The sequence below is a fragment of the Stegastes partitus genome, unplaced genomic scaffold, assembly GCF_000690725.1.
Source record: "Stegastes partitus isolate 25-593 unplaced genomic scaffold, Stegastes_partitus-1.0.2 Scaffold35, whole genome shotgun sequence".
NCBI lineage: Eukaryota > Metazoa > Chordata > Actinopteri > Pomacentridae > Stegastes > Stegastes partitus.
Genome location: NW_007577766.1, coordinates 817,376 through 842,635, shown reverse-complemented (window position 1 = coordinate 842,635; position 25,260 = coordinate 817,376). Strand labels below are relative to the sequence as shown.

Here is a 25,260-nt window from a genome sequence, read left to right as displayed (position 1 = left end):
ACACTTAAACAGCTTAGAGGCATTAACATATAGCAATCCACAGCTACTGTATAGTGTGAAAAGAGTTGAGGATGAAGTGTGTAAGTGCATGTGCATGTGCGTATGTGTGAGTATATGGAAATACGTGAGTAGAGAGTAAACTGGCTCTCTGGTGCAAGCCTTGAGGGAGGCAGTGAGAGTGAGGGTGTGTGTGCGAGTGAGTGTGTCAGGAAGAGATTGAGTGTTTTAATTAAGGTGCAGACAGATGCTGTGGAGAGGAGTAAAAACAGCCAGAAGGGACCCAAGACAGCGGGATCCATCCCTCTGTCACACACGTACACACACACTCGCATAACCACACTCACACCTCCTGTTGCTCTTACATGGTAAATGAGCCCCTTTTTGAGTAAATGTGTATAACCTCCCACACCAATACACATATCAACACAGCCATACATCAAGCTACCTGTGCATTCCACCGTGTGTGTTCTCCATCTAGTTGTGATACGAGCTGCTGTGCGGCAGTGATCGTCTCCTGAGCTTTTGTCACTTCAGCCTCCAACTTAGCTGCCTCTGCAGTATGACACTGAAACCTGAGGAGAGGGTAAGAAGAAGGAAAAGTTATCAGTAAGTAGATAAATGTGTCTGATAAGGGATCACTGGAGATTTTAAAGACTGACATTCTGATGTCCCTTTCTTTACCAAAGATAGATCAAATAGCTTGTAAATATTATGTGCAGCTCCCTCTGTGCTATATAAAACAGAATACAAATCTGTACAGTATGACAGAAATGGGGGCAAAGTGAAAGTGCAACACAAGGTGGGGAGGAGAGGAGCAGAGAGGGGCGAGAGGAGAAGCCACTGCAGATAAGGCATCTTTCAAACATGACATGACTGCATGGACATGGATAGACAGACAAATGAGCAAAGGTCGACCACGTCGGCAGAAACAGCAGCACAAAGAGCATGGGAGCTCAGTCATCTTTACATTGTGGAGTTTTGTTAAACTTTAACCTTATAAATAGTAACACTGGCCAATGTTCAGCCATTTTTTATCTTTTTTTTTTTTTTTTTTTTTAAATGACCTTTTTTACGTAGGTCAAACTACATCATCATGTGTAGCAAAATCAATATCGATGACAGCACCTACAACCAAATGAAAACTTAATTCCTAATTCTAAACCAGCTGGTGTAGCTCATTTAAAAAAGGGTGAGAGTCAAATATCCTTCAGGCAGTATTGATTGTTTATATCATTCACCGTATACCTGCACGGGGCAAGAATACAAGCAACAGAGAAGGAGGTGTGCTGCATGCCTGTCATGGAGTGAAAGGGTGGGAACAGAAGGCAACAAAGTGTCTGAAGAAATGGTGCATGATTTTCTACTTTTGGAACACTATAATTACATTTGTCCCTGACTGCATCTATGTATATTTTTCTTTTTTTGTCAATTTCAAATCAAGACTGGTCACAAGGGACTGATGATCACCATCAAAGTATGGAATTAGAATTATTGGTAATTACACTTCTGATGTTTTTGACAACTTACAGGAAAAAGAGGGAACAAATTAAAGATTGTAAGAAGGCACGGTAAGATGAGAGGGCATATACTTCTCTTTCAACTCGTTGACTTTGACTCCAACAGTGTTGAGTTGGTCCTCTAGCTTATTCTTCCTGCTCTCTGTTTTCCTCAGGTTTCTGGACACACACAGAAGAAACACAGAAAGGTATTTCATGGATGCCATAATGGCTGTGTGTATTAATTATGTATGCCTTATGTGAGTAAGAGACTATGAGTTACAGCTGTCAGGTAAAGTCCAAGATCACAAGCTCGATAAGAAATACAGAATCTTTATATATAAAAAAAAAAAGGAACATTTTGTGATATATTATTTCTACCTGGTGTGTGTTTCTGTTGATTTTTATTAATTTATTTTAAATCAAAATAAGTGTATGTGTTTTTTGGAGCAGAGTTTATGTGTGTTCTTACTCCAGTAGTCCAGCCTGCTCTCTTTCCAGTGGCTCTATCCGTTCTAGGACAAGGGAGTACTGGACATTGGCTTTGACCCAGGCAGCCAGAGGAGCAGCTGCTGCACTTGCACGCTTTGCATTCTGACCACAACAGCGACAGCATTACAAGTCAGAAAAAAAAATCAGAACAGCTACAACACCATCTTTTAGACATCAACACACAACATCATCAAGGGGTGAATAACATCCACCAACAATGCATGTAATTCTCATTTTGCGACCACTGCTAGCTGACCTTGGGGTCGAAGGAGGCCTTGTTCCTGTTGAGCAGCTCTTCCACACTCTGGCGAATCTCAGGGGTGATGTTCCTGGCTTCAAATGTAACTATGTCCTCCCTCACGCCACGCTTAGCCAGAAAGCTGAAAAAAAAAAAAAAAGCAGAGAAGAAAGAAAAAATCAGTGAGAGAGAGCACAGGCCTTAATAAGGTGACAATAAAAAGAGAGACATGGGAAAAATGCTGAGTTCAGCATTACATGTCATGGCAGACCAAATTAAAGAAATGATCATCAGAGACAATGATAAAATAAACAGACCTTTAATCCACAAAGTGGGAAATTTAAAGGTAATCCAAGCCTAAAATTAGAAGACAGAGTCTTTCCATCCTAAATAAAGCATAAACATTCTCTCTGTCATCTCTGTCACTCAAACAGCTCACACACAAACCACACTCATTTACTCATTAGCAATGCAAGAAAGGTTTTGTCTTCCTGATCCTTTTCAAATCTGGCTTACATACATGAGATACAACACAAATATGTATTTTGACATATTTAGTGTTTAAAATATCTTAAATATACAACAATTTCGTTTTTTAGAAGCAGATTAATTCCTTGTGGGTACATTATGAAAATGCTTATGCTTGAACAAGACTGTGAATTAGACTATTCTGTCTAGAAGACAGCTCAAATTGAAGCAGAGCTTGATGTATTGGCTGTTTAGTCCATTTAAAAATATTTCACAGATTGCGATAAAGTTGTCAAATGCTTTTGAGATAATCCAGGTATAATGATTTTAATATGCTATTCTCACTGTGTCACCAATCCCCTCTTCTTTCTCTGTTCCCACCAATCTTTTAACACCCCTACATGTCCTCGCACCTCTTTTTAGTAACCCAAGAGGTGTCGAAAATCCTTGTGAACTTAATTAGTCCCTTCTTACTCATTTCTTATTTTCTGCCCTTCTTCTAGAAATTCCTTTACACATTTGTCCCATCTCTTCCCCTCTTACCTTTTCATGCTGACCCACGAAGTGTCGAAGATGCCCATGAGTCTCAGGACCCCCTCCAGGATGTCCCTGATGACATCAGGGGGCATCCTGAGGGAGCGGATCTCAGACAGAGCTTCAGGCTTGATGTTTCCAACTGCACGCTTTGCTTCATCTACCAAGGGCTAGAGGACAGCAGGGGTAAGGGGAGAGCGGGATACAGAGGTAAATAAGGGATAAGTACAGCTCAGGTTGCAAGGATGGAAAAGGCAAAATGTTTTTTTCTAGCAAGTGACAGAAACTGTCATACTTACACTAAGAGTCAGTCAAATAACCTACCTGTACTTCCTTCAGCTCATCATCTATTTTGGATTTTCTTTCTTCAATCTTGGACACTTCCTGAGCCATTTTCCCTTTTATTTTTTCCATTTCTGTCTTCTGGTCACTGGCATTCTGGATAACGATAACCACAAATATACTCTGTAGTTACAATGTGTTATTTACCAAAAGATGGACCCTCAAACTGGAGATACAACTTTTTAACAAATTTAAATGTTTTTAATTCTCAGACAGTTCACGCATATACCTGCAGTCCTCCTCTGTGCAGGGATCAAAGATGCGATTGAGGAATAGTCAGAATGAGACACTGATATTGAGTATGTAGGGGAATTTTTTTGGCAGCATCATTTTCGCACACTTCCTCTATCTGACCTCTCTATCCCTCAAATCTATCTATACTATCACATTGCATCCTCATCCAAAGCTAATCTTATTACTGACGTTTTTGCCATCCCTCCAGTTCTCCCGCAGTCAAGGCTTGACCCCCTGCTATATGCTGCATATATTTCTTAGTTCCTCTCCAAATCTCATTTCCCTTCTCCTCCACTGCGCGCTACTCTGAATGCTTACATCATCACCAAGCCTCTATCACTCTTCTACCTAGTTTGCTTCTGCCCTTCGTCTCATTGTCCCAGTCTTCCTCATTTTTCCCCCTTCCTGCTGTCTCCATCCCCACAGGCAACATTGCTGCTACAGACCAAAGGGATCAAGTCTAGCTGTTAATTATCACTCTGCAAACTGACTCCACTGATAGTTTTTCCTTTTCTTGTTTCCCTTATTTCTTCTCTCCTGATCCTTCTCTCCATCAAACTCAAAAAGCACACTCCCCACGGAGTGAAAGACAGAAGAACATCATAACTAATGAACAGTGTTCAGGGTCCTTTTATTCCCTCCATATATCCATCCATCCATCCTCTAGACAGAGCCAGCGGGAGGAAATAGTAACATGGGTATCAGGAGATAGAAAACACTGGATGAGACGTTGCACAAAAAAAGAAATACACACACACACACACACAAACTAAATAAATAGTGTTTTCACAGCAGGGAGGACACAGCCATGGGAAATCCAGAAAAAAGTTTCTTTATATTGCAATGCAGATGAGAAGTTGAGAGACATGCAGAGCGGCAAAGATAACAAACTGGAAGAGAAGAGAAGAGAAGAGAAGAGAAGAGAAGAGAAGAGAAGAGAAGAGAAGAGAAGAGAAGAGAAGAGAAGAGAAGAGAANGAAGAGAAGAGAAGAGAAGAGAAGAGAAGAGAAGAGAAGAGAAGAGAAGAGAAGAGAAGAGAAGAGAAGAGAAGAGAAGAGAAGAGAAGAGAAGAGATCTAAGTTGCAGGAGACATGAAACCCTGCAGGACTACTGTCCTGCCTGCCACTGAGTGTCAAAGTTACATGCAGTGAAACACATTCACAGGCACAAACAAATGTACACACAAACAACACAGACATACACACCTGCATGGAGGTTGTAATTTCCTGCAGGGCAGAATCTGCCTCCTGTTGTTTCGTCTTCAGCAGTGCACTCTGTTCAGCAGCCCGCCTCTTCAAATCATCAACCAATGCTTTCGCTTCGTTCAGCTTAGACACACCTGCCTGCAGACACAAGTCAGTCATAACATGTACGAGATGAAATGTGACACCGATATATGAGCAGCAACAAAGAATGCAACATTTGAGAAGTTTAACTGTGTTTTTTACCTGTGTTGTTTAATGAAACAAGAAAGACTTACATGTATAGAAATCACAATTTATCGCTGCTCGATATCCTATAACACTTGTAGAATGCACAGTATGCTTTTACTTTTATCTGCTGACAAACGGGATTTTGTTTAAAAGCTACAGAGTACTAACAATTGTTTGAGTTGATAATACTGGTTATTGATGTATGTAAATGGACATTTAATTTTAATCATCCTATTCATATCTTTGTGTAACATCTCAAGTTACAACATACTCTTAGTCTATATTCTGAAATGCAACAACAACAAAAAAAAATCAATCATAAATTCTTACTTTTGACCTTTGACTGCCAACTAAATGCATTTGTGGAGACCCATCAAACAAGAGAAGTAGCAGTAGTAGTGATACTTCTTTGTGAATATGCAACATGCAGTACAGCTGACATTTTACCTGTAGATGCTGTTGTCTTCTTGTAAGCTGGTTTTGCTTCCGGCTGTATATTGCAGTGTAAACATGCAGAAAGGCCATGTACTGGCTTGGTGTTGCACCATGTTCTCGACATGACTCGTGGACCATCAGGAACAAACGGCACAGGTCTCCATGTCCAGACCCTGCTGGGAGACAAAGACGGTAATGTTTGAAAGCATAAACTTGATTGAAGATAAGAAGCCTCATCACATGAAAGACAGATAAACTAAAAAGCCAGTAATATAACTAATACACTTCTAAGTTATCTCATAGTAACTCACATACACATACTATTTCATTCCAGCTTTTTGATGTCACTCATATTGTAAAGGAGGGAGCTTCTCAGGTACAAATAGCTGTATCTTAATATTTCATTTGTTCTAGATTATTTCTTAACACAGAATAAAATTTTGTCTTACTTGAAACGCAACCAAAATAAATCTCTACAATGCACTACATCCACTGAGGAGCAATGCACGAAGGCAGGGTAATGACAGGGATGAATCAAACTAAAAAAGGACAACAATAAAGTAGTCATATAAGCATAGTTCACACATGAATCGTAGATTATCCCTAAGTCATAATGGAGCTTTACCTGAGCTTTTCATCTGAGTGCCCTTTTCTCTTTCATTCTCCTCCCCTCCTTGTTCTGTTTTTGCCAACAGCAGCTCGGGAATCTGACAAAGTAGACATTCAGGTTCACACACACCAGATGTGAAATTTAGATAGAAAGCATCGATGCGTGCATTTAAAAAAAACATTCCTCTCATCTGCTATTTTAAAATAATGTGTCAGGTTTTCAATTTTCAAATTTCAGCTATGACAGATAAGCAATTTACTTTTCAAACTTGCTGTCATAGGGTCAATATTTGATATAGTGTCACTAGAAAATGGTAAAGCATGTGAGTAAGTTTGGTTCTACAGCAGAATAACTGAAAGCTTGCCAGAATTTTTTATTAAAGTGTGGGCTACACAAGCCTGTCTTTTCAGTGGTTTCAGATATATGCACTGCAATTCTCCATAGTCAGTACTTGGTGTGAACTTTTTCAATAATTGATGACTTAATATTCATTTTTTATCTTGTTTTTGTATTTGCTATTCCTCATTAACCTTCTTCATGCTGCTTTCAGACCATCCCTCCATCCACTGGACAGAACACTTGCGGTAAAAGGCTGGGTTGCTCTCACAGTTGATGGTGAAGTTAGAGTTGGAGCAGTCCATGATCAGAACAATGTGGAGGTTCTGCTGGATTCCTGAGGGGAATATGGAAAGCAAAAATTTGGAAATAAAAAGAGTGGTAGGAGCAGGAAAAAAAAAAAAGTTGACGAAAACAGACACAATATGGGACAATTTGATGACAGGTGCTGGTTTTAGTGATGTTCTCCCTTTTAGGTTGTACCTCCTTAGCAGAATTGGACAGTGAAGGTGAACAAGCAGCTCTTTAGTCGAATTAGTCTGACAATAATAGAGCTATCGATTTGATTCTCGAGCAGCAAACTCAACTTCAGTGACATTGTACCATTGCTACAGCACACACACCACTGCACAGCAGGGAGGCAGAAGAATGAAGTCAGATACAATCAATGTACAGAGCAGATAGAACAATCTGTAAAAAGAAATGACAAATGCAGTAGAGCTTTACAGCAAGAACAGGTTCAGTGTACCGTACATACCTCATAGATGGGAGCAGACCAAACTAGTGACTAACAGAGGGACTGTGCTGTTGATAAATATACGGTACTTACTGTATGAAAAGTAGTTGTATAGTGGGCCAGTGAATCCATCCTGGGAAGCAGCATCTTTAAGGGGGGAGAGTAGAGGCTCCAGTTCCTCTGGTGTGTACAGACCTGGAACTTCACCTGAAACAAAACACACACTCACATTTCTCACAAGGAACTAAATACCCAAAATACTGGGGCTGGAACACATTTAAACTGCAACATATGACCGGTGTACAGCTTTGTTTTGTTAAAATGATTGTTCACATTGTAGTGCATGATCCATTCTCACATGCAGATAATTCTGCATGCTTATGAGAACCTCTGTTACAGACAACAGTGATTCCTATTTATTTCGCTTCAATCTAACAATCAGCTACAAATGTCAAGGAATGGTTTCTGGAAGATAGAAGCATTCACTTTTTGCTCATAGTTAGATGAAAAGATCCATACCACTCACATCTGTCTGCTCAAAAGTAAGCTGGATCTAGGAGTTGGTCAACTAGTATTTCATAACAGAAACAGGTAGAAACGGCTGGCTTGGCTCAGTCCAAAGGTAAAAAATTAAAAAGTTCTTTCAAACAGCACCTATAAAGCTTGCTGGAGTCTCGACTCTGCAGCATCACTGTACTCAGTCAAGAAATACTGCAGCACATAACACGAAATAACACCACAACTTGTCATTTTTATACTTCAGTTGATGTAACTGTAAAAAAGGAAAATACTGCTTTTATTAACGGGAAATAACCTTTTCAACCTTAACTCTAAAATCAAATTGTAAAACCTTGAGGTCCACAAAGTCAAATATGTTTTCATTAAAATGTAAATAAAGGAAAACATTTATGTACACAATACGCACCTGATGACAACAGGCTGTTCACCATCTCTAAAAAAGCTGGATGGACAAACTGATAGTCCTCTAACAGTAGAACCACCTGTTGGCCTTCCAGACCCGCCAGCTGCATCACCTAAGCATACAATATGCACACACATATACATTTTTTTATACTCGTGAACACACCACAGGTACACTGACACCAAATTTTCTACAGCATTCATCATTCTGTTTAACCAATTTCAACTGTTGATGTTAAAACTGTTCATAGGGAACAAGCTAAACTGATAAAATCTTAGAAAGGCAATCCCCTCTTACCGCCTTGAGATCACTGTTGAAATGTTTAAGAGTGTAAGCACGGGACATTTTAGGTGTGAACAATGTGTATCCATGCATGTGGGACACCAGGCATGTGGCTGTGTGCCGACCCACTCCACTCCGCCCCGCCAGAAGCAGAGAACCACCAGGTCGGCTCAGGACTCGATCCACCCTGGACACAAAGTCGCACACTTCCCAAAACAGGAGAAGATCCAGCTCTCTGTTATCACGGCTGTACAGCACTACTCCCTAGAGGAAGAAAAGGGATGAACACATAGGTGAGGAGGTAAACAGTAGACACTCCAACAAATACAATGAAATGAATATAGAAAGCAAAGACAAAGAAACACAAGAATGGTGTTTTCACAATTTTCACAATAAATCACTACAAATAAAAAAAAAAAAAAAATGCACTTATTTTTTCGTACTTGAATAAAAAATTTGAGCAAAACATCATAGCCAGGAGTTTTTATCATGTACATTAGCCTATTTCAGAATGTTAGTATCATATCAGAAGTTTTAGCTATATATTAGGATATAGGCAGCATTTCAGAATTGTAGTGAAGGAGAATGAAGAAACTTGGTTACTTTTCTATTCAAATACACACATAAATATAAATGTGCATAAGTAATCCCACAAGCCTGAAAACACCAGGCAGCAGTTCCTCACTGCATACCTTATGTATAACTTGTTTCAGGTCAGCAGAATCCAGGCGTCCCAGTTGTTTACCATAAGGAGGGAGAGATTGGCCTGGAGCCATTACAGCCCCTTCAGAGGCTCCCCAAGTCACATAGAAACCATCTGCAGACAGAAGGGATTTTACTGACGGTTAGTAGCATATCCACATGTGTTCATTGTCAAACTACAGAGGCTGACTAAAAAAGTGAAACAAAATACAGAAGATATCAACTGTACATGCTAATGAAAAAAGATGATTGTATTAATATTTCCAGATTGTGGGCACAAGAAACTTCAGCATGTTTTTAAATCCTACAGCTAATAAATGGATTTCATGGAAAGGCAGGTGTTTAGTTTTGCAGCTGGTCCGCACTTCTGGCCACAGGTTGGAGGAAAAATTCCTCACTGAGGTTACAAAGAAAGCTGCTAGTTGTTCATGTAAATGTAGACTGCTTTTATATCACAAAGTTGCAAGGCTTTCAAGATAATGCTCTGCCTCGAGTCACCTGGAGGAGGCGCATTCTGGGATTTTGCAGTTTTGTGCGTCTTAGTTAAGTCATGGTTTAAATATTTGGTGAGCTGGTTCTTGATATGGCACTGTAGTTCAAAGCACAATTTAGATGTGATGAAAAGGGCATTCATCCTTTAGGTTTCTGTCTGTATCTCTTCAGTGTAGCTGCCAGTACTGTAAGCCTTTCTTAAGCAGTTTCAAGGGAATTGGTTATAGATATGTCATTGTACCCGTTCAGCAGCCTGGACCTGTTTTTGATCATTCTACCTCTCTGTGGCTCAGCCAGACTTCTTTGAATGTTTTTATTCTAGTTTCCAATATTATTTTCCATAAAGAATAATGCTACGGTTCACTGATTCCAGCATTTGCCAGTCATGCCTAGCGCTGCTGTGAAAACCGGTAGGATATATTAGCATTACCACTACAGTGTGCTTATTTACTGTAAATGCAAGCACAGGATCTGTATCTTTTACACTCATTGCTCTTATGATCCAAAGGGGGCCTCCTAGATAGCGTAGACAGCACTACATATCATTATGCTCTGAGCCTTGATTCTTGCCCCTTATTTATCTCACACTGGGAATGAACAGGCAAGTATAGCATTGGATTCTTGCCAACTTTTCCAACGTTTCCAACATCTCACACCTACTATAACTAGCAAATGTTATACCCTGTGGATTACATTGTTACTCTTGATGGGTCAGTAACAAATATTATTAAGCAAACTGTTAGTTTGTGTGATATTAATGATTTAAAGCAGTCAAACCAACTGAAAAAAGGGAAAAAAAAATTCAATGTCATGTTGATTTCGACTACAGAAACTAACCTTTAGCATGCCACATATAATGTCATATGCAGAGCTGTCAAAGACACTCTGAAAAAATCAAATACTGTTTACATTTAAGCATCTTTCCTTTACTTTGCCCTAATGTTGAGGTCATGAATTAGCAGCAAGATTTGAGCTATCTCATACCAGTCATGTTGTCTAGGGCATCAGAGCCCCAGTCTCCCCGTATGATGGAGGAGAGGATGTTATCAAAGGTGTGAAGGTCTTTTGAGGACACTAGCCGGTCTCTGAATAGCCTCCTGGCCTCATATGCTACCACCTCCAACACACTGTCTGTCACATTAGATTGAGCTAAAAGGAAGAAAATTAAACAGACAACCATATTAAGATTAATACCCAACATAATGTCATAAGGTCTGCACACATTTATACAAGCAACAAGATTTGTTGATAGATTTTTAAAAATTTTTTATCAGAACCATTGCATAACATTTAGCACAAAAGTCAATATAAAACTGAGGGGATTCCATTAAAAATGTCATTGAATATGCAGGAAAAGTGGTGTTTTGTCTTCTACTTACTGACAATGAGCATTTTCTAGTCTCTCTGTACCTGTCACAGTTATTTAAGCTTCATAAAGGAGAGACACAAGCAATGCATTTATACAATGACTCAGGACAACATGAGTCAGAGGGCTGTTTTTTGTCATGATTAGGCATAATAAAAGCATCTCACATGGTCAGACTAAATGTACTAAATTCCCCCAAGAAACAGCAGAGTGCTGCTAACTAAAAAGAGAACGCTAGAGAGACAGATTGTGGCCTCATAGGCCACTGGTTTCAACTGTCTGTCACATTATATTGAAAGTGCAGAAGAAGAAGTCAAACAGAGACACAGTTCACACTCTGGGGTTTTCCTGACATATTAAAATTTAAAACCACTAAGGAAAATGAAAAACATGTCAAGTGCCAAGTTGTCATGTTAAACTGTCATGCTACTTTCTATGCCTATGGCTTTCATTGCCCAAAATCCACTTCAGTCGTGATTTTACTGCCAGAGTAAATAAGGACATAAATCCTGACTGATTCTGGAGTGCTGAGGCAGGCACTGATATTACAGATGTAGATGATATGACTGATACAGTATTTGTTGTTTATTATACAGTAAATACAATGAACAGAAATAATATACACAACAAATTATTTTGATAGGAATGGCTGAATTACTGTTGAGAAGATTACATACCAACAAGTCTTTTAAAGCTCTCAGTTTCTCAAGGGGTTGAAATTTCTATTGTTACAACATATAAGTAGGGAGGTATTGTTGTTGATTAGAATTTGTCATTAAAATAACACATTGAAAACATTGTTTCCAAGCTGAATTTCAAAGTTGAAATAAATCCTGTCTCTCTATCCAGGCAAAGAAAACCTTGTTTTGTCAACCTTTTCTTTTTAATTGAATTACAGTGATCTGCTCTTAATGAATGCACCTGACAAGCACAAAAAAAAACAAAAAACAACTAGAAACTGTATAGAATTGTGCTTTACATTTTATTACTTTCTGTGAAAATACCATACACTGCTGTTCTTTGTATACTGTTGAAAAATGGCCATGTCTGAATATTCGCAGATTTCAAAATTAGGTTGGACTGGTTGCTTCTTATTTGTGTACATACATGTCTAAAAACAAAAATCAATATTGCTTCACTATATTTATTCCCAGAGGCAAAAAGACTGCATAAATATGCTGCTCCCTTCTTCTAGACTGCACAGAAAAACATAAAATTATCAAAGTTGGTAACTATGGAGAAGTAAATTTTATAGGACTGAGAATCATCCATTTGTAGTATTTTACAGTTGTCTTTGTTTGTCTGTACTGCTTGTTCTTATTGTATAATAATAATAATAATAATAATAATAATAATAATAATAATAATAATAATAATAATACAAAGAAGTGTGTAAAGACTTGAAAAACTTGCCGGTGCTTTAGTAGCTGTGTCAATATTCAGTATCAGGATCTATGTGGATGTATTTATCAGCTTCAGTACACATAAAGTAAAATTCTATAAAAAAAATGAAGGTTGACATCCATTATACATGACCTCCCTCTCATTTACAGGAATCATACACAATTATGCTTGGTGTTGGGTACAAATTCTAACTTAGTGACACCCCCGTTAAAGTTGAAATAAGACTAACTTAAACACAAATTTTATTTCATTTAAGTTATGAAAAGTATGAAGAGTATAAATGTGTTCTATTTATGTAATCACATGCACCCTCAAACTCACCACACGCACATACATCAACACAGTCACAAAAAGTAAAAAGAGAGAAGGTTTTACATACCAAAAATACAGTAAGCAGCAAGAGGAGAAGAGGGAGGAAAAAAGTAAGAGTAAGTTAAAAAATGATGAGCATAGGAAAGGAGAAGTTTGTCTGCTGACGTGTTTAATTAAAATAAATGATTGGACTCACTATCACAGCAGGAACACATTGCAGAAGGAGAGAAAGAGTGACAGAGGGAGAGATGAAAGGACAGCAAAGGGAGAGGATGATAAAAGAGGGAGAGACAGACGAGTGACAGAGAGGAATTGGGGAAAGAGAGGAAAGAGGAGGTAAAGAATGCGACAGAAAGAAGAAAAAGGTGAACGTTGGAAACAGAAGCTCTGAGCTGAAAGTATACTGACAAACTAAGCCACCTGGTTCTTTGATTCTGGCATCAGTTATTAAATGCTTTATATTACTCAGCAACATTTTCTTACACAAGGACTCTAAGGAATTTGCAGAAAAACAATGGATCATTATATTCAACTTTTTGTTTTTATTTGTACACAGCAGTGCCTCTACAAATGGGAGTCAAAGCCACTTACAGACCATGGGTCTGATGCTTGAGGGTTCCCGCATTACAAAAGTAGTCAAGGCTTACAGATCTTACTTGTTGCCCAACTTAGAGACAGGTGAGTTTCTGGGTGTTCGATGAATCTTATCCTCATTTAAAAAAAGTGCAAAAGAAAAGAAAAGAGCACAGTCATATGTGTGCATTCTTGCATCTAACTTTGGTTACCTGCAGTGAGGTCGTATCGCATTAAGCTGAGGACCCATTCTGTGAGAATGCAGGGGGTAAACAGGTAGTGGCTGTGGTGATCCACGGTAAACTTGGCTTTCACCTAAGAACAGAAACAAACACACAGAGGTGATGACATACATAACTACAGGATATAAATTGTTGGATGATTTACTCACCAAAAGCATATTTGAAAAAATATTCCTACCCCATCCATAATGGAAGTTTGTAATGTAAAAATGTCCCGCCAAACAGCATAAAACAATTCACTCACACTACTAAGTCTTTATAATCCAGTGGTATACTGGAGTTTGAACAATACCAACAGAACTAAAATGTTTGTTCCCTAAATGTGTACATATGTGCATCCGATAATTACTTGAAAATTAATTTTCCGACATTTGTGACAGCAGTAAATCAGTAAGATGCTGAGCAAACTTTTAGGAAGTCAAATGAATCGGCAGATTTGTAACCATAATAGAATTCTGCCAAAGGATAATGTACACATTTTGTAAGCAAAATTGCAACATTCATCTAGGTTAATTCCTGAGTGCCTTAATTTGCTATGCATAACGTTCTGCTATATAATTTATGTAACTATAATATACTTGCTCTTTTAGATAACTTGCATTGATTATGATTATGTGCTTTTGAAAACACTGCGAGGAAGTCAGCCAGTACCCTTAAAAGCCAATGGGATATTTATTTTTAAAGCAAACAAGGGCTTGGGCAGTTCTGTTTTGCTGCACATAGGTGTAGTGATTTCTTCCTGATTGCGGTCATCAGTCATAATGTGAGTGCATTCCCTCTGCTGGGAAATAAGATTAGATTTAATGTGGAATTACTCAAATTCAAATTAGTGTCTCTAATGTCTTGTTCGTGCACTCAGTATCTCAGGCAAAAGTATGGTGTTACAAATATAGATATAAACATGAATGAACACCCCATCGAATTCAATACCTGTTCATAGAGCTGGACAAGAGACCCAGCCAGCTGGTGTGTTTTTCCAGTGCTGGCCCAGGCTGCCTCGCTGCCCAGGCTATGCTGGAGTACTGGCTGCAGGTAAGCCGAGTAGATGGTCTGCAGCTGCTCTCTGTCTGGATAACTAAAAGCAGTCAAAAAAGCAGAGAAACAGTAGGAAGAAAAAAAGGGATCAGGGTCAAGTTTAGAGATTAGTGAAATAGAGAACCAGAGATGAACAGTGATTTTGGGGAAAAAAAGAATTACAGCATGCATGTAATGTCAAAATTATGTGCTATTTTAGTTTGGCTGTATGGTGCTTGCTACTCTATACTTACTCTATGGTGCAGATGCGCACGATGGATGAGAAGCGGGTGGTGAGTGAATGGCTCCCAACAGCTCCCCCTGTTGACATGGACGCCACCACCTGAATGTTCTCAAGACTCACCCACTCCAGATTTTCATCGTAGAATCCCTTATATGTCAACACCTGAAGAAAAGACAGAGTAAGGAAGAGATATGTTTGTTTCTAAATGCTTTAAATTTAAAATCATTTCAGGTGCAGTTGATTTTGCGGATGTGTTATAATCTGAGCCTTCGAAACCGTACTTTTTACCCGACATCATTCCACACACTCCATACACTCATTTGTTTGCTTAGCTATTGATCCCATTGTGTTTGCAATGCCTTCTACCTGTTGCAGGAAGGCAGTGAGGTTGCTGGTCCCCCATTTGTCCGGTTTGGGTAAGTTGATGTCTTTTAAGTAAAGGACCAGGTTCTCACAATCCTTGGGTCTGAACACTCGACCAGTGTTAGAGCTGAGCAACAAGCATGTCTGGCTGAGCTTCTGTAGGACATGGCGAGATGAGGTCTGGGCGCTGCAGTGAACCACAGCAACTTGGGTGGAACGAAGCCGAGAGAAGGCGTAGCGCAGGAGCATACTGCACAGAAAACAATATATAGAAAAAGGTCAAGAAATATCTTAGAATATGTGTGGTGACACATTAACACACAGGGGAGAATAATGTTTCAGCCAAATGTCTAAATGCCTCCACTTTTACAAAGCTCAGTTTCCTACACGTTTATGATGGTGTCAGGACAGCTAGAACAGATAAGAGGAAAAAATGTGTATTTAACAAAAAGGCCCTTTGGGATCTCAAAAACAATGTTTGTCAAAGCAGAGCCAAAGGCAAAGAAATGAATTTTTTTGAAGGTGCAAACAGAGAAAAAAATAATTGGAAAGTAAATGTGGTGAGTGCATGTACACGCATTCCAGTATATGTGTGCAAATTAATTACATGTTCTTTCATCAGAAGAATAAGCCGACAAACCCTCTGACGCACAGGAACAGTGACCTTTCAGGCAAACTGAGGCAAGACAAGGGGATGAGAAAAGGAAAGACCGAAAGAGACTCAACTGGAGTGTAAAAGGCAAACTGAGGGACCCTTGTTCTTCAAACCCCTGGGGAGTGACGCAATTACTTCTAAGGCAACGAGTCTGCGTGGTACACATACACAACCTGAGCCCAAGCACATAATACACACACGTGCACCCGCAGGTCTGATCCCTATTCTGGGTTGTCAGTGCCTTTACAAGAAAGGTCATGTCTGGAATAAAAGCTGCTTTGATTTCAGCGCTGATTGTGTGATTATGTCACTTTGTGTCTGTACATATGAGTCTCAAAATCCATAATGAATACTCTCTCAATACGACCTCACAAGCCCTGCTCCTACAACAAGACTAACATGAGGTTTGTGAGGGACAGTGACCTTACAAAGTGTTTACACAGACTGCCAGTTGATAAAAAGATATTAAATTATAATTAATAAATAATAATAATTAATTATCACAGCAAAGTTGACAAATTAAGTTAATGTGAAGTAATGTAATAGTTATTTAGCAAGCAAGGCAATGCTAATCATTGCCAGGTTTACCTAATTTTGAAAAAGTATATTCAAGTGCTTGGATCTAAATATTGTTTATAAAACTCATAATTGTATGTGTCTGTGCAAACGCCTCTTCTGTATATGATTAAGCAAATTTTGTGTCTTCTGTTTATGCATGCGTTTGTAATGCATATGTAATTACCCCTTTCCGCAACCCTCTGGCCCTACCACCATAAAGGGTTGTCTGTGCTGAGCTGTAAGCCATGGAGAGAAGCCGTGCAGACCTCTCTGCATGCCTGGAGTCTCGATAACAGGTAGTTTGTGTGCATGAGACAACTGTTCCAGAGTGAGACTCTCAGGACGCTGGAATGTATAGGATGCTAGATGGCCGCTGTCCGAGTCATAGTAGGTATCAAGTGGTTTTCTGGTGTCTGGTGGACTTTCCCTGGCCCAGTTTAGCAACTAAAGAAGTAGAAAAATAAAAAAGACACACATAAAATAAACAATATCTTACTTTACAACGAAGAAGACTTACTGTAACAAAATTTTAAGGTTGGGACATTAATGAAATTTGAATCCTGAAATTTACAGGATGCTAGAGTCATCTTCTGCCCAAGCAAAAACACAGGGATCCTCACCTCCTTGGCAAATTCCTGTCTTGTTTTGAGGTTGAGGTTTCCACCCATGCCTCGAAGAAGACCAACAATGAACTGGCCTCTCTCTGTCACAGCACTGAGATGTGACAGACAATTGAACACTGTGCCCACCAAACTAGTTTCCACCACAAAGTCATTCTGAAGTCAGGAGAGAAGAACAAAATGAGATAAACAAGTCTGAAACAAAAATCTATGAACATTTTGGGGGAAAAAAACAGGTTGAAAAGTAAGTATGTAAGCGTTATTTAACTTAACAGGATATAACTGGATTTGTCAAAAGGGATTTCTGTGAATGTATCTCACTTTCATAATGTTAGACATTAAATCTATCATAATAAACACTGGTCAGGATAAGTGGAGCTAATTCAGAGAGTTCTATATTTTGGTACAAACAGTGTTGGAGGTTTTTCGGTGCTTGCAGAGTTATGAAGCAGGGTTTCAGCATCCAGACAATACAACACAAGGAAACTGACGAGCTGACTGCTTTTGAGTCAGTCTGCAGATTTAGCATGGGGCAAATGTTACCTGTTTGAGGACCCAGTCCAGGGATCTTTGGAAGTAGTCTCCAAGCCAGTTTTCTAGGTTGCTGCGACACTCTTCTGATTGACCCCTCAACCAGGACTTCACCAGGGCACCCACATCGATGTCCTCATCACTTGAGATATAAATGGGAATACAGACAGGCAAAAAAAAACAGGCAGACAAGTGTTGAGAACGGTGAATTTGATACAAATAAGTGCTTGAAACTCTGTCTATATGGGATGACTAACCTTAGAAAGATCATGCCCATGCGGGATATGGTGGCTGGCGAAGCACAGCTAAGGTCATGAGTCTCAAACAAGAAGTTAACATTGGGTCCAAACTGGATGCGTTCTCCACTAGGCATGGTTAACAGCCGATTGTCATCAAGCACGGAGTTCAGACTCTCAATCCACTCTGGGTCAATGTCGCCATCACACACAATCCAGGAGTTCACCTCTAGTAAATGCAAATAGATGCATACAGTACATTCACTACAATGCAGAGTAAAGTAAATATAGACCACTTCTGGCTAACTTTATCCAGTCCTTGTAGAGTGTACTGGGAGCAGTGGGGAAAAAATCTAGCTAAAGTGGGCAGTAATGGGTCACAACTTCATCCTAGTTTTCAAAGGTCTGGATAAGCAAGACAAAATATCAGTGGCCTGTCTCTTTATCACTCTCACCCTGTGGTTCTCTGACAACGCTCCTGGCACTGTGTGTGAGGACGCCATCAGCCCATTCTCTGGTGTCCATGTCTATATGTCCCAAAAGCTGCTGTCTGGGCATGGCTTTAGGATTCATTGTGTACTGCTTCACCTACAAAAAATACATTACAAGATGACACTCAAGGCTGGGAAAGATGATCTGTAATTGTTCAAATAATGCTTTTTATAGTCATCTATATGCTAAATAACACGGAAACCCAAGTCCAACATTTTAAATGTTTTTTGGGTTTTTTAAGTTTATTGTTAAATTACATAATAAATTCAGAATGGGAGTGTGTGTTCCTACTCACCACTTTGCCTGTCTTGTTGAGAGCGGCTCTAAGCATCCTCCAGAGTGTAGACTTGCCTGCTCCGCTTGGCCCAACAATGACTACACCCATACGTTGTCTCAGCTGTTCATTCAGCTCCAATGCCTTTTTCAGCTGCAACAGTCAGTGATTCATCTATTTGATTATTTTTGTTTTGATTTTTACTTGTTATTTTCCAAACACTGGCCAAATACAAGTTTCGATCATGTATGGTGACTTTAAAACGTGTCAATAAATGACAGATGTCTTCATATACACACCTGGCTGGGTATAAGTTCAAGCTGTGCCTCCTTGTAGACTTGCTCCAACGCGTGCATTAATATCTGGTCTTCCACGTCAGTAAAACTAACGCTAGAGAAGACATCCTTGACCAGAGCATCAAACCGAGAGCTATCGGCAAACGTCAGCTTGGACATGGTGTTCAGTCTCAAAGCCTGCACAACCAGACTGCTCTCCTGAACTGAAGTTAGATGAAAGATTAGTTTAAAATCCACTCTAAGCTGAAATAAGATAAGCATGTAAAATGTAATTCAAAAAAGATAAGATTAGAATTATAGAAGTGCTTTAAACAGGTGAAAAAGGACTATATGCAGAAATAAAATCTAAGAAATAATACAACACAGGCTTAAAGAAGAATAAAAAAAAAACAAGCTTATGAAAGCTAACTTGTCCAGTCATTACTGCTTTGCTCTTGCACAGGTCCCCCGTTAAAAATGTGCTAATTACCAAAGCCTGTTATGATTTAAGAGTTTGTCAATACTTTTGTTCTCTTTTCAAAAGATGCTGGCCTTCCCTGCAGGCACAAATGTGGTGGGGTTTTTTTTTTTTTTTTTTTTGTTTTTTTTTTCACAGCAGAGAGGAACACTTGGCCAGACTACACACAAAGACAAACACAAGAAAACCTTGGGGACTCATCAAGAGACAGGAGGTGCATGTGGTCTGTGTGTGTGTGTTGGACAGATAAAGGGTGGGTGGTGAAACAGAAGGATTTGGAAAAAGAGAGAGAGGAACAAAATCAAGAAAAGGCAGAGAGGAAAACGAAGAGTATTGAAGTATTGAAAAGCAGAGACATAAAGGGGAGATGGGGTTGAGAAACACAGGGCAGCGAGTGAGAGCAAGTGGGACGAGAACAACATCGACAGGCAGGTATTAGAGAGAGAGCTAACAAGAGCTCAGAAGAAGGGAAAAAGAGGTGGGGAAAGAGGTACTGAAGAGGTAAACAACAGAACTTTGGCAAAGTGTTTGCAAACGAGAGAATGAGAAGGACAAAAGTACAGACAAGTGGAAAAAAAACAAAAACCCAAGAGAAGGAAAGTTTTTAAGGGAAGTATCTGGGCTAAATGTCAAATGATGGCGTTCTGTGTTAGAAGATTTAGAGGGCAGCAGGTGTGTACGGAAAGTGCCGGTCAATAGAGCCTTTTGATGTTTAAGTATACTGTGTTCATCAAACTGCATTCAACAGATACTCTCACAGAGAAGAACAGATTAACAAAACATTTTGTAGCATGACCCTGTTGGGTAAAGGATAAGTATCTCCAAACCAGTCAAATGTTCAGTATCACTTGGCCTCTAATCCTTTTCATCAGTTCTACAGCTTTCTGTCACGCAGACTGTCATGAAGACTGCGATCAGTACAGCAGCTTCATCATTTCTAAAGGGACACATTTTAGACACACTTTGACCAAATGGCCAAAAAGTCTGTTCTAAAATTTCTGACATTTATTAAAAAATAATATAAGACAGAACAGGGATTTCTGCCAGAACTTATACTTCCAAAGAAAAAGTCTAAAGAGGTCATAACTCCTGCAGATTATGCTTGTGGCCTTCTGTGAATGACCCTAATGAAAACCACAAGCCAAAACACGTTGGTCTGACAGTAAAGGTGTTCTAAATACGACAAGCAATGATGGACTTTTGACCTACTCCAACTTATTATTCAAACTATTCACCACAGAGACATTATAAGATATGTAAAAGTAGTACAGCCACTCTTCTGATTGTTAAACAATAAATACGGAAAGCCTTTGAATAAATTTTTAAAAAGGCATTAAATGTTGATTGACTTTGATTAGCTTTTAGTTATCTGCAGCGTAATATACTATCTGACAGTTATGTCTATTCTGCCTTCGTGGTATATTTACTTTTGATCCATTGGGCAAGCTGTCACAAACCCAAGAATCAGGTGTCCAAAAATCACTCAACCTAAACAGCACAACTGATAGAATAATTTAGTTTTTTAACTTATTCCATTTGATGGATTGAAAGGCTTGTGTCCTGCAGTCAGCTCTTAACATATAAATGGATGTGTGGTAAGCCAATAGTCCTGCTTGTCTGATCATGGTCATTTTCTGTGTAATTAAGAGACAACAGGCTGATGTTAGTAGATTAGCACATCTAGACTTTGGACAATTAGGCTGGCTTGTCTCTGAAAGTTTACCATGAGTTATGGCACCATACCTGTATTCCAATTCTCTTCAAAGATAAAAATAATTGAAAATTATATGTACAAATGTTGTTTTTTCATCTACCCAAAGACATGTTTTGATTTGATACAATGTCACAAATGAAATGCCTGCTTATCCCTTTGATTTCACTCGTCTCTTGATAGACTTTTACTTGTTACCATACAATTTTTTCAACCCATAAAACATGAATGAATTCTCCTTCGAATCAGTAATGTAGTTTTCCATTGTCACTGCCCCTAAAAAGACTCACAACCCACAAAGTGTGTTACGTAAAACTGTTTTTTTTTTTTTAAAAAAAGCGGAATTATTCAAATTCATAACCCTAATGTACAGTAACCCTCCTTAACAAATCTTGCCAGAACTATAAAATACATCTACAGATGCATTCTCTAAATTGTGCAAGATGATTGTTGACATATGCACTGAAATATACAGTATATTAACTACGACTAGCCTACTCTCTAAAAACGATACCCTGTACCAAACTACAGTATAGCCTCTGTATCACGACCATTTAAATTTGGGCTAGGAGCATACATTAAAGAGAAGTCGACTGATTTAGCATATCACACCCATTACATTCTTGGACTCACATTGGGCGGTTTAATGAAAGGAGCAAAATAGTCATGCACTCTTCTTTCTTGTCAGCATCTGGCGCCACATTACACTAAAGCGTCAACAGTTTGGTTAAAGATTTGAATGTGTCCGTGTAGTAGCAGTGAATGTAGCCTTGAGGTGCTGGCCTCAAGCACAGATGCAATGCAGCTACTTCTTTCTGACTCCACAACCCATCATTTTCAAACTTGAAGTCTTAATCAACGTTGACTCAAGTGACTTGAGGCAATTTATCAGATTCTGTGCAGTTGCCTCTTGTAAGTTTTCATTTTCACCCATAGTGCACACCAAATGATTTTACTGATTAGCACAATTTCACCTTCAAAAAGGAATGAATCATCAGGAAAAGTATCTGGTGTTGTCTTTGGTTAGAATGAAAGCCTGGCTTTTTTTCAGTCTTCAGTGACACGGGAATGATACCTCAGCATGATGCAGTGTTTTTCACTCAATAAATCCTGGTGCTCTTCATTAGTAAGATTGTCAACTGCACCCTCTATTGATAGATGTTTGTACCAAACAAGTGTATGAGATTGTATACTGTGTGCTATTGGCAGCAAAGAATGTGACTCAAGGTAATGGCCAAAGATGCACCCACTTTCTCCTAACTTTCTTGTCACGCTTCATATTGGAAAAGGAAAAATGCCTTACAGAAATATTGTACGTTAAAATAAAAAAAAATAGCCAGAGGGGGCCTTACTCTTGTCCTTGTCATGACTCCTCCTCTGTTGCTGCAGGAGACTGCCACAGGCCTTCAGCACTGTCTTCAGAGCACGCAAACCCCAATCATAGTGCTGCTGGGGAGTCAACAGCTCCCTGGACGGACAAATAAAGGCACATTTTCACACATATCCACACACCCTCAACTGACTCTAGCACCAGTGTAGCACTCAGGGGTGGCAAGCAGAGGATAATTTATACACAAAATCAATAGGCTACAATAGACTGTAGTGGCAATATAGAAAATTTCTAGTAAATTAAAACACAAAGTGGTTATATGATTCCATTTCAAATACAATAAAGATCACTCAGGGAGCCACACAGACAAAATGACCAAACTGGTGACACCAGTAACGTACATATTTCAATAAATATTCTGGTGAGAAGTTGATAGACATAGCAATAAATCTCCTACTCCAAATCAAAGACTTAAGCTCAAACTTTTTACCTGGCCAGGTTGAAGATTGCAACCAGTTTACGACCCAGCATTTCTCCATTTTTGAAGCCCTCAGAGTAGAGGATGACTTCAGCAATGAGTTCATTATCTGGCCTGCTCATGGCAACAGGCCTGAACAGCTGCTTAAGGTTGTCTGGAAGTTTCTGTCTACCTCCATAGCCTTTTCCTGCTGGGTTCAAAGTGATGAACACCCCAGAGTTTGGGTCCAATTCCACCTGGAGGATGATAAAAAGAAGGAAAAGTTACTCTCTGTAATAAAATGTATCATATATTGTCGTAAATATAGTTTGATTGACTGCTTTCTGATCAATGACCCAACCAATACTCCTTCAATGGATAAATAACTTACTGATTTATTGACAGACTGATTTGACTTAAGGATGAACAGTCAGATATAATAATTGAGACAGAAGTGCAAAAAGACTCTGGGCTTGAGAAATAGTGAGTAATTGGTTTTTGGCATCTGTGCTTGAAAACATCAACGTGTTTGTCCGTTTTTATTTTCTGACCTCTTTTCCCAGCAGTTCACATGTGTTCTTGTGATGTTTGAGAGAGTCTTGAATGGCCTGAATCTGCATGGAAACTGCAGATAGTACTGCTTCCTCTAAACGGTTGAACTCATCAAAGCAGCCCCATGCTCCACACTTCACAAGCCCCACAAAGATTCGACCCATTGACTTCACATCGATACCCTGGAAAACAATAAATAGCAAAACAATAAATAAATTCTTATTGTGTGTCAATTACTAACCAGTATTGTATTGCCTTGGCTAACAAAAAATGTATACAGACTTAATTACATGTTTCAAGCTTTAGATGTTAAATCTTTCCTACTTTTACAAAGCGTCGACATACCTCATCACAGTTGAACACCAGCACCTGACGTCCAAACAGTCCCCCTAAGGCTTTGACCGACTCAGTCTTGCCTGTGCCTGCTGGCCCATACGGGTTCCCCCCAAGGCCCATCTTCATGGCCTGCGTCAGAGTCAGGTAGCACTTATCAGTCAGTGGAGTGTGTACCAGCTTAGCTGCATTCCCCTGGGAGACACAAGGGGTAAGATAGACAAGGAAGTTAGAGATAAAGACAGGAAAGGAAAGTGACGACGGCCAGAGAGAAGTAAAGATATAGGTGGAGGGACACAAGCAAGGTTGAGAGAACCCAGCAGAGGATAAAGGCAAACAGACAGATGATAGATGGAGAAGGAAAGGAATGAAAAACAAATGAAGGACAGGCAAAAAAAGAAGAAGAAAAAAAGAGTTAGACTGAGCCTTGGATGTGTTTGCAGAGAACTGCAGAAGGAAAATACAGCAGGGCATCATCAGTGCTCCTCATCTCTGCATAAACAGTGCCCCCAAAAGGCAAAAGAAGAAGTTCAAATATATTCCAGGAAGATAAAAATGTTTCTGTGAGACCCTGAATGAATAACAAGGTAGCAATTTTTCACAGCAGTCAAGTCCTGTACCATTTAAATTTTTCACTTTTTGGCATGTGATAAAATCAGATGCTTTTAAAGGCACACATGTATATCGAAGTGGAACTGTCTTCTTGTTTACAGTCTCACAGTGAGCCTCAGATGTACAATTATCTATATGTATATATGTAATTATTGATATTGTTTGGGTTAGGAAAATGTAAGGGTGCCTCATACTACTTTGTGTGATACTGTGTCATACTACAAGTAGCTATAGTATGAACATTACATACAATGTCTGTTTGTATATTATGTTTCTTGATAAAATAGACTGTGAGCATTTATGAGTACTTCTAATATGTATTTATTGATGAACTGCTGCAAGAAAATTTTCAACTGCATGCATCATGTTTGATCATATAAGAAGGCCTACAGGAGGCTGAAATGTGTGAAACATGAATCTCACTCAATTGATAACAAAGTCAATTTTCAAACAATAAACTCATTAGAGAAACTCATAATAGTCATTTTCAAGTAAAAATGTATATCTTCCAATTACACAACACATGCATGATGTAAAATGAAAATGTTTGTTGCTTCCTCCCTTTCAAATCAATATTAACTGAATACTGCATAAGTAGATTTAAATTCCTTTCCCTTTAACTTCCTCCAAAAGAGCAGTGCATCTAACTTATATGTGTATTCCAACACACCTGGTATTCGTAAGTATAGTTGAACTGTGCATCCACCATATAAATGTGGCAGCATTTGTCTGCTCCCATGTAGAAACGAAGCTGCTTCTTCCATGCCCAGACATCAGTACTGGTAACTCCTGCCTGGTTAAGTTGCTTCACCACACTGATGTTATGGATAATATCCAGGATCAAGGCCTTCAGCTTCAGCTGCAGGACACTGGACT

At 39.1% G+C, this 25,260-nt stretch overlaps 1 protein-coding gene across 1 annotated transcript in view; it reads right to left on the bottom strand.

The window, feature by feature from the left end:
- dync2h1 (dynein cytoplasmic 2 heavy chain 1) overlaps positions 1 to 25,260 on the bottom strand; it is a 121,196-nt gene that overhangs the window by 70,534 nt on the left and 25,402 nt on the right. Inside the window, exons 36-66 of the mRNA XM_008301723.1 lie at positions 25,055 to 25,260; positions 23,785 to 23,967; positions 23,439 to 23,621; positions 22,921 to 23,144; positions 22,453 to 22,568; positions 18,936 to 19,135; positions 18,658 to 18,789; positions 18,326 to 18,458; positions 17,892 to 18,099; positions 17,647 to 17,776; positions 17,104 to 17,259; positions 16,668 to 16,927; positions 15,274 to 15,520; positions 14,918 to 15,069; positions 14,580 to 14,724; positions 13,620 to 13,722; positions 10,737 to 10,901; positions 9,251 to 9,375; positions 8,574 to 8,822; positions 8,280 to 8,388; positions 7,448 to 7,561; positions 6,813 to 6,955; positions 6,298 to 6,379; positions 5,685 to 5,845; positions 5,010 to 5,147; positions 3,553 to 3,666; positions 3,238 to 3,398; positions 2,245 to 2,368; positions 1,969 to 2,090; positions 1,590 to 1,676; positions 446 to 572 (exon numbers count right to left, since the gene is read on the bottom strand). Coding sequence (XP_008299945.1) covers positions 446 to 572; positions 1,590 to 1,676; positions 1,969 to 2,090; positions 2,245 to 2,368; positions 3,238 to 3,398; positions 3,553 to 3,666; positions 5,010 to 5,147; positions 5,685 to 5,845; positions 6,298 to 6,379; positions 6,813 to 6,955; positions 7,448 to 7,561; positions 8,280 to 8,388; positions 8,574 to 8,822; positions 9,251 to 9,375; positions 10,737 to 10,901; positions 13,620 to 13,722; positions 14,580 to 14,724; positions 14,918 to 15,069; positions 15,274 to 15,520; positions 16,668 to 16,927; positions 17,104 to 17,259; positions 17,647 to 17,776; positions 17,892 to 18,099; positions 18,326 to 18,458; positions 18,658 to 18,789; positions 18,936 to 19,135; positions 22,453 to 22,568; positions 22,921 to 23,144; positions 23,439 to 23,621; positions 23,785 to 23,967; positions 25,055 to 25,260 — 4,799 coding nt within the window. The remainder of the gene's footprint in view (positions 1 to 445; positions 573 to 1,589; positions 1,677 to 1,968; positions 2,091 to 2,244; positions 2,369 to 3,237; positions 3,399 to 3,552; positions 3,667 to 5,009; positions 5,148 to 5,684; positions 5,846 to 6,297; positions 6,380 to 6,812; positions 6,956 to 7,447; positions 7,562 to 8,279; positions 8,389 to 8,573; positions 8,823 to 9,250; positions 9,376 to 10,736; positions 10,902 to 13,619; positions 13,723 to 14,579; positions 14,725 to 14,917; positions 15,070 to 15,273; positions 15,521 to 16,667; positions 16,928 to 17,103; positions 17,260 to 17,646; positions 17,777 to 17,891; positions 18,100 to 18,325; positions 18,459 to 18,657; positions 18,790 to 18,935; positions 19,136 to 22,452; positions 22,569 to 22,920; positions 23,145 to 23,438; positions 23,622 to 23,784; positions 23,968 to 25,054) is intronic.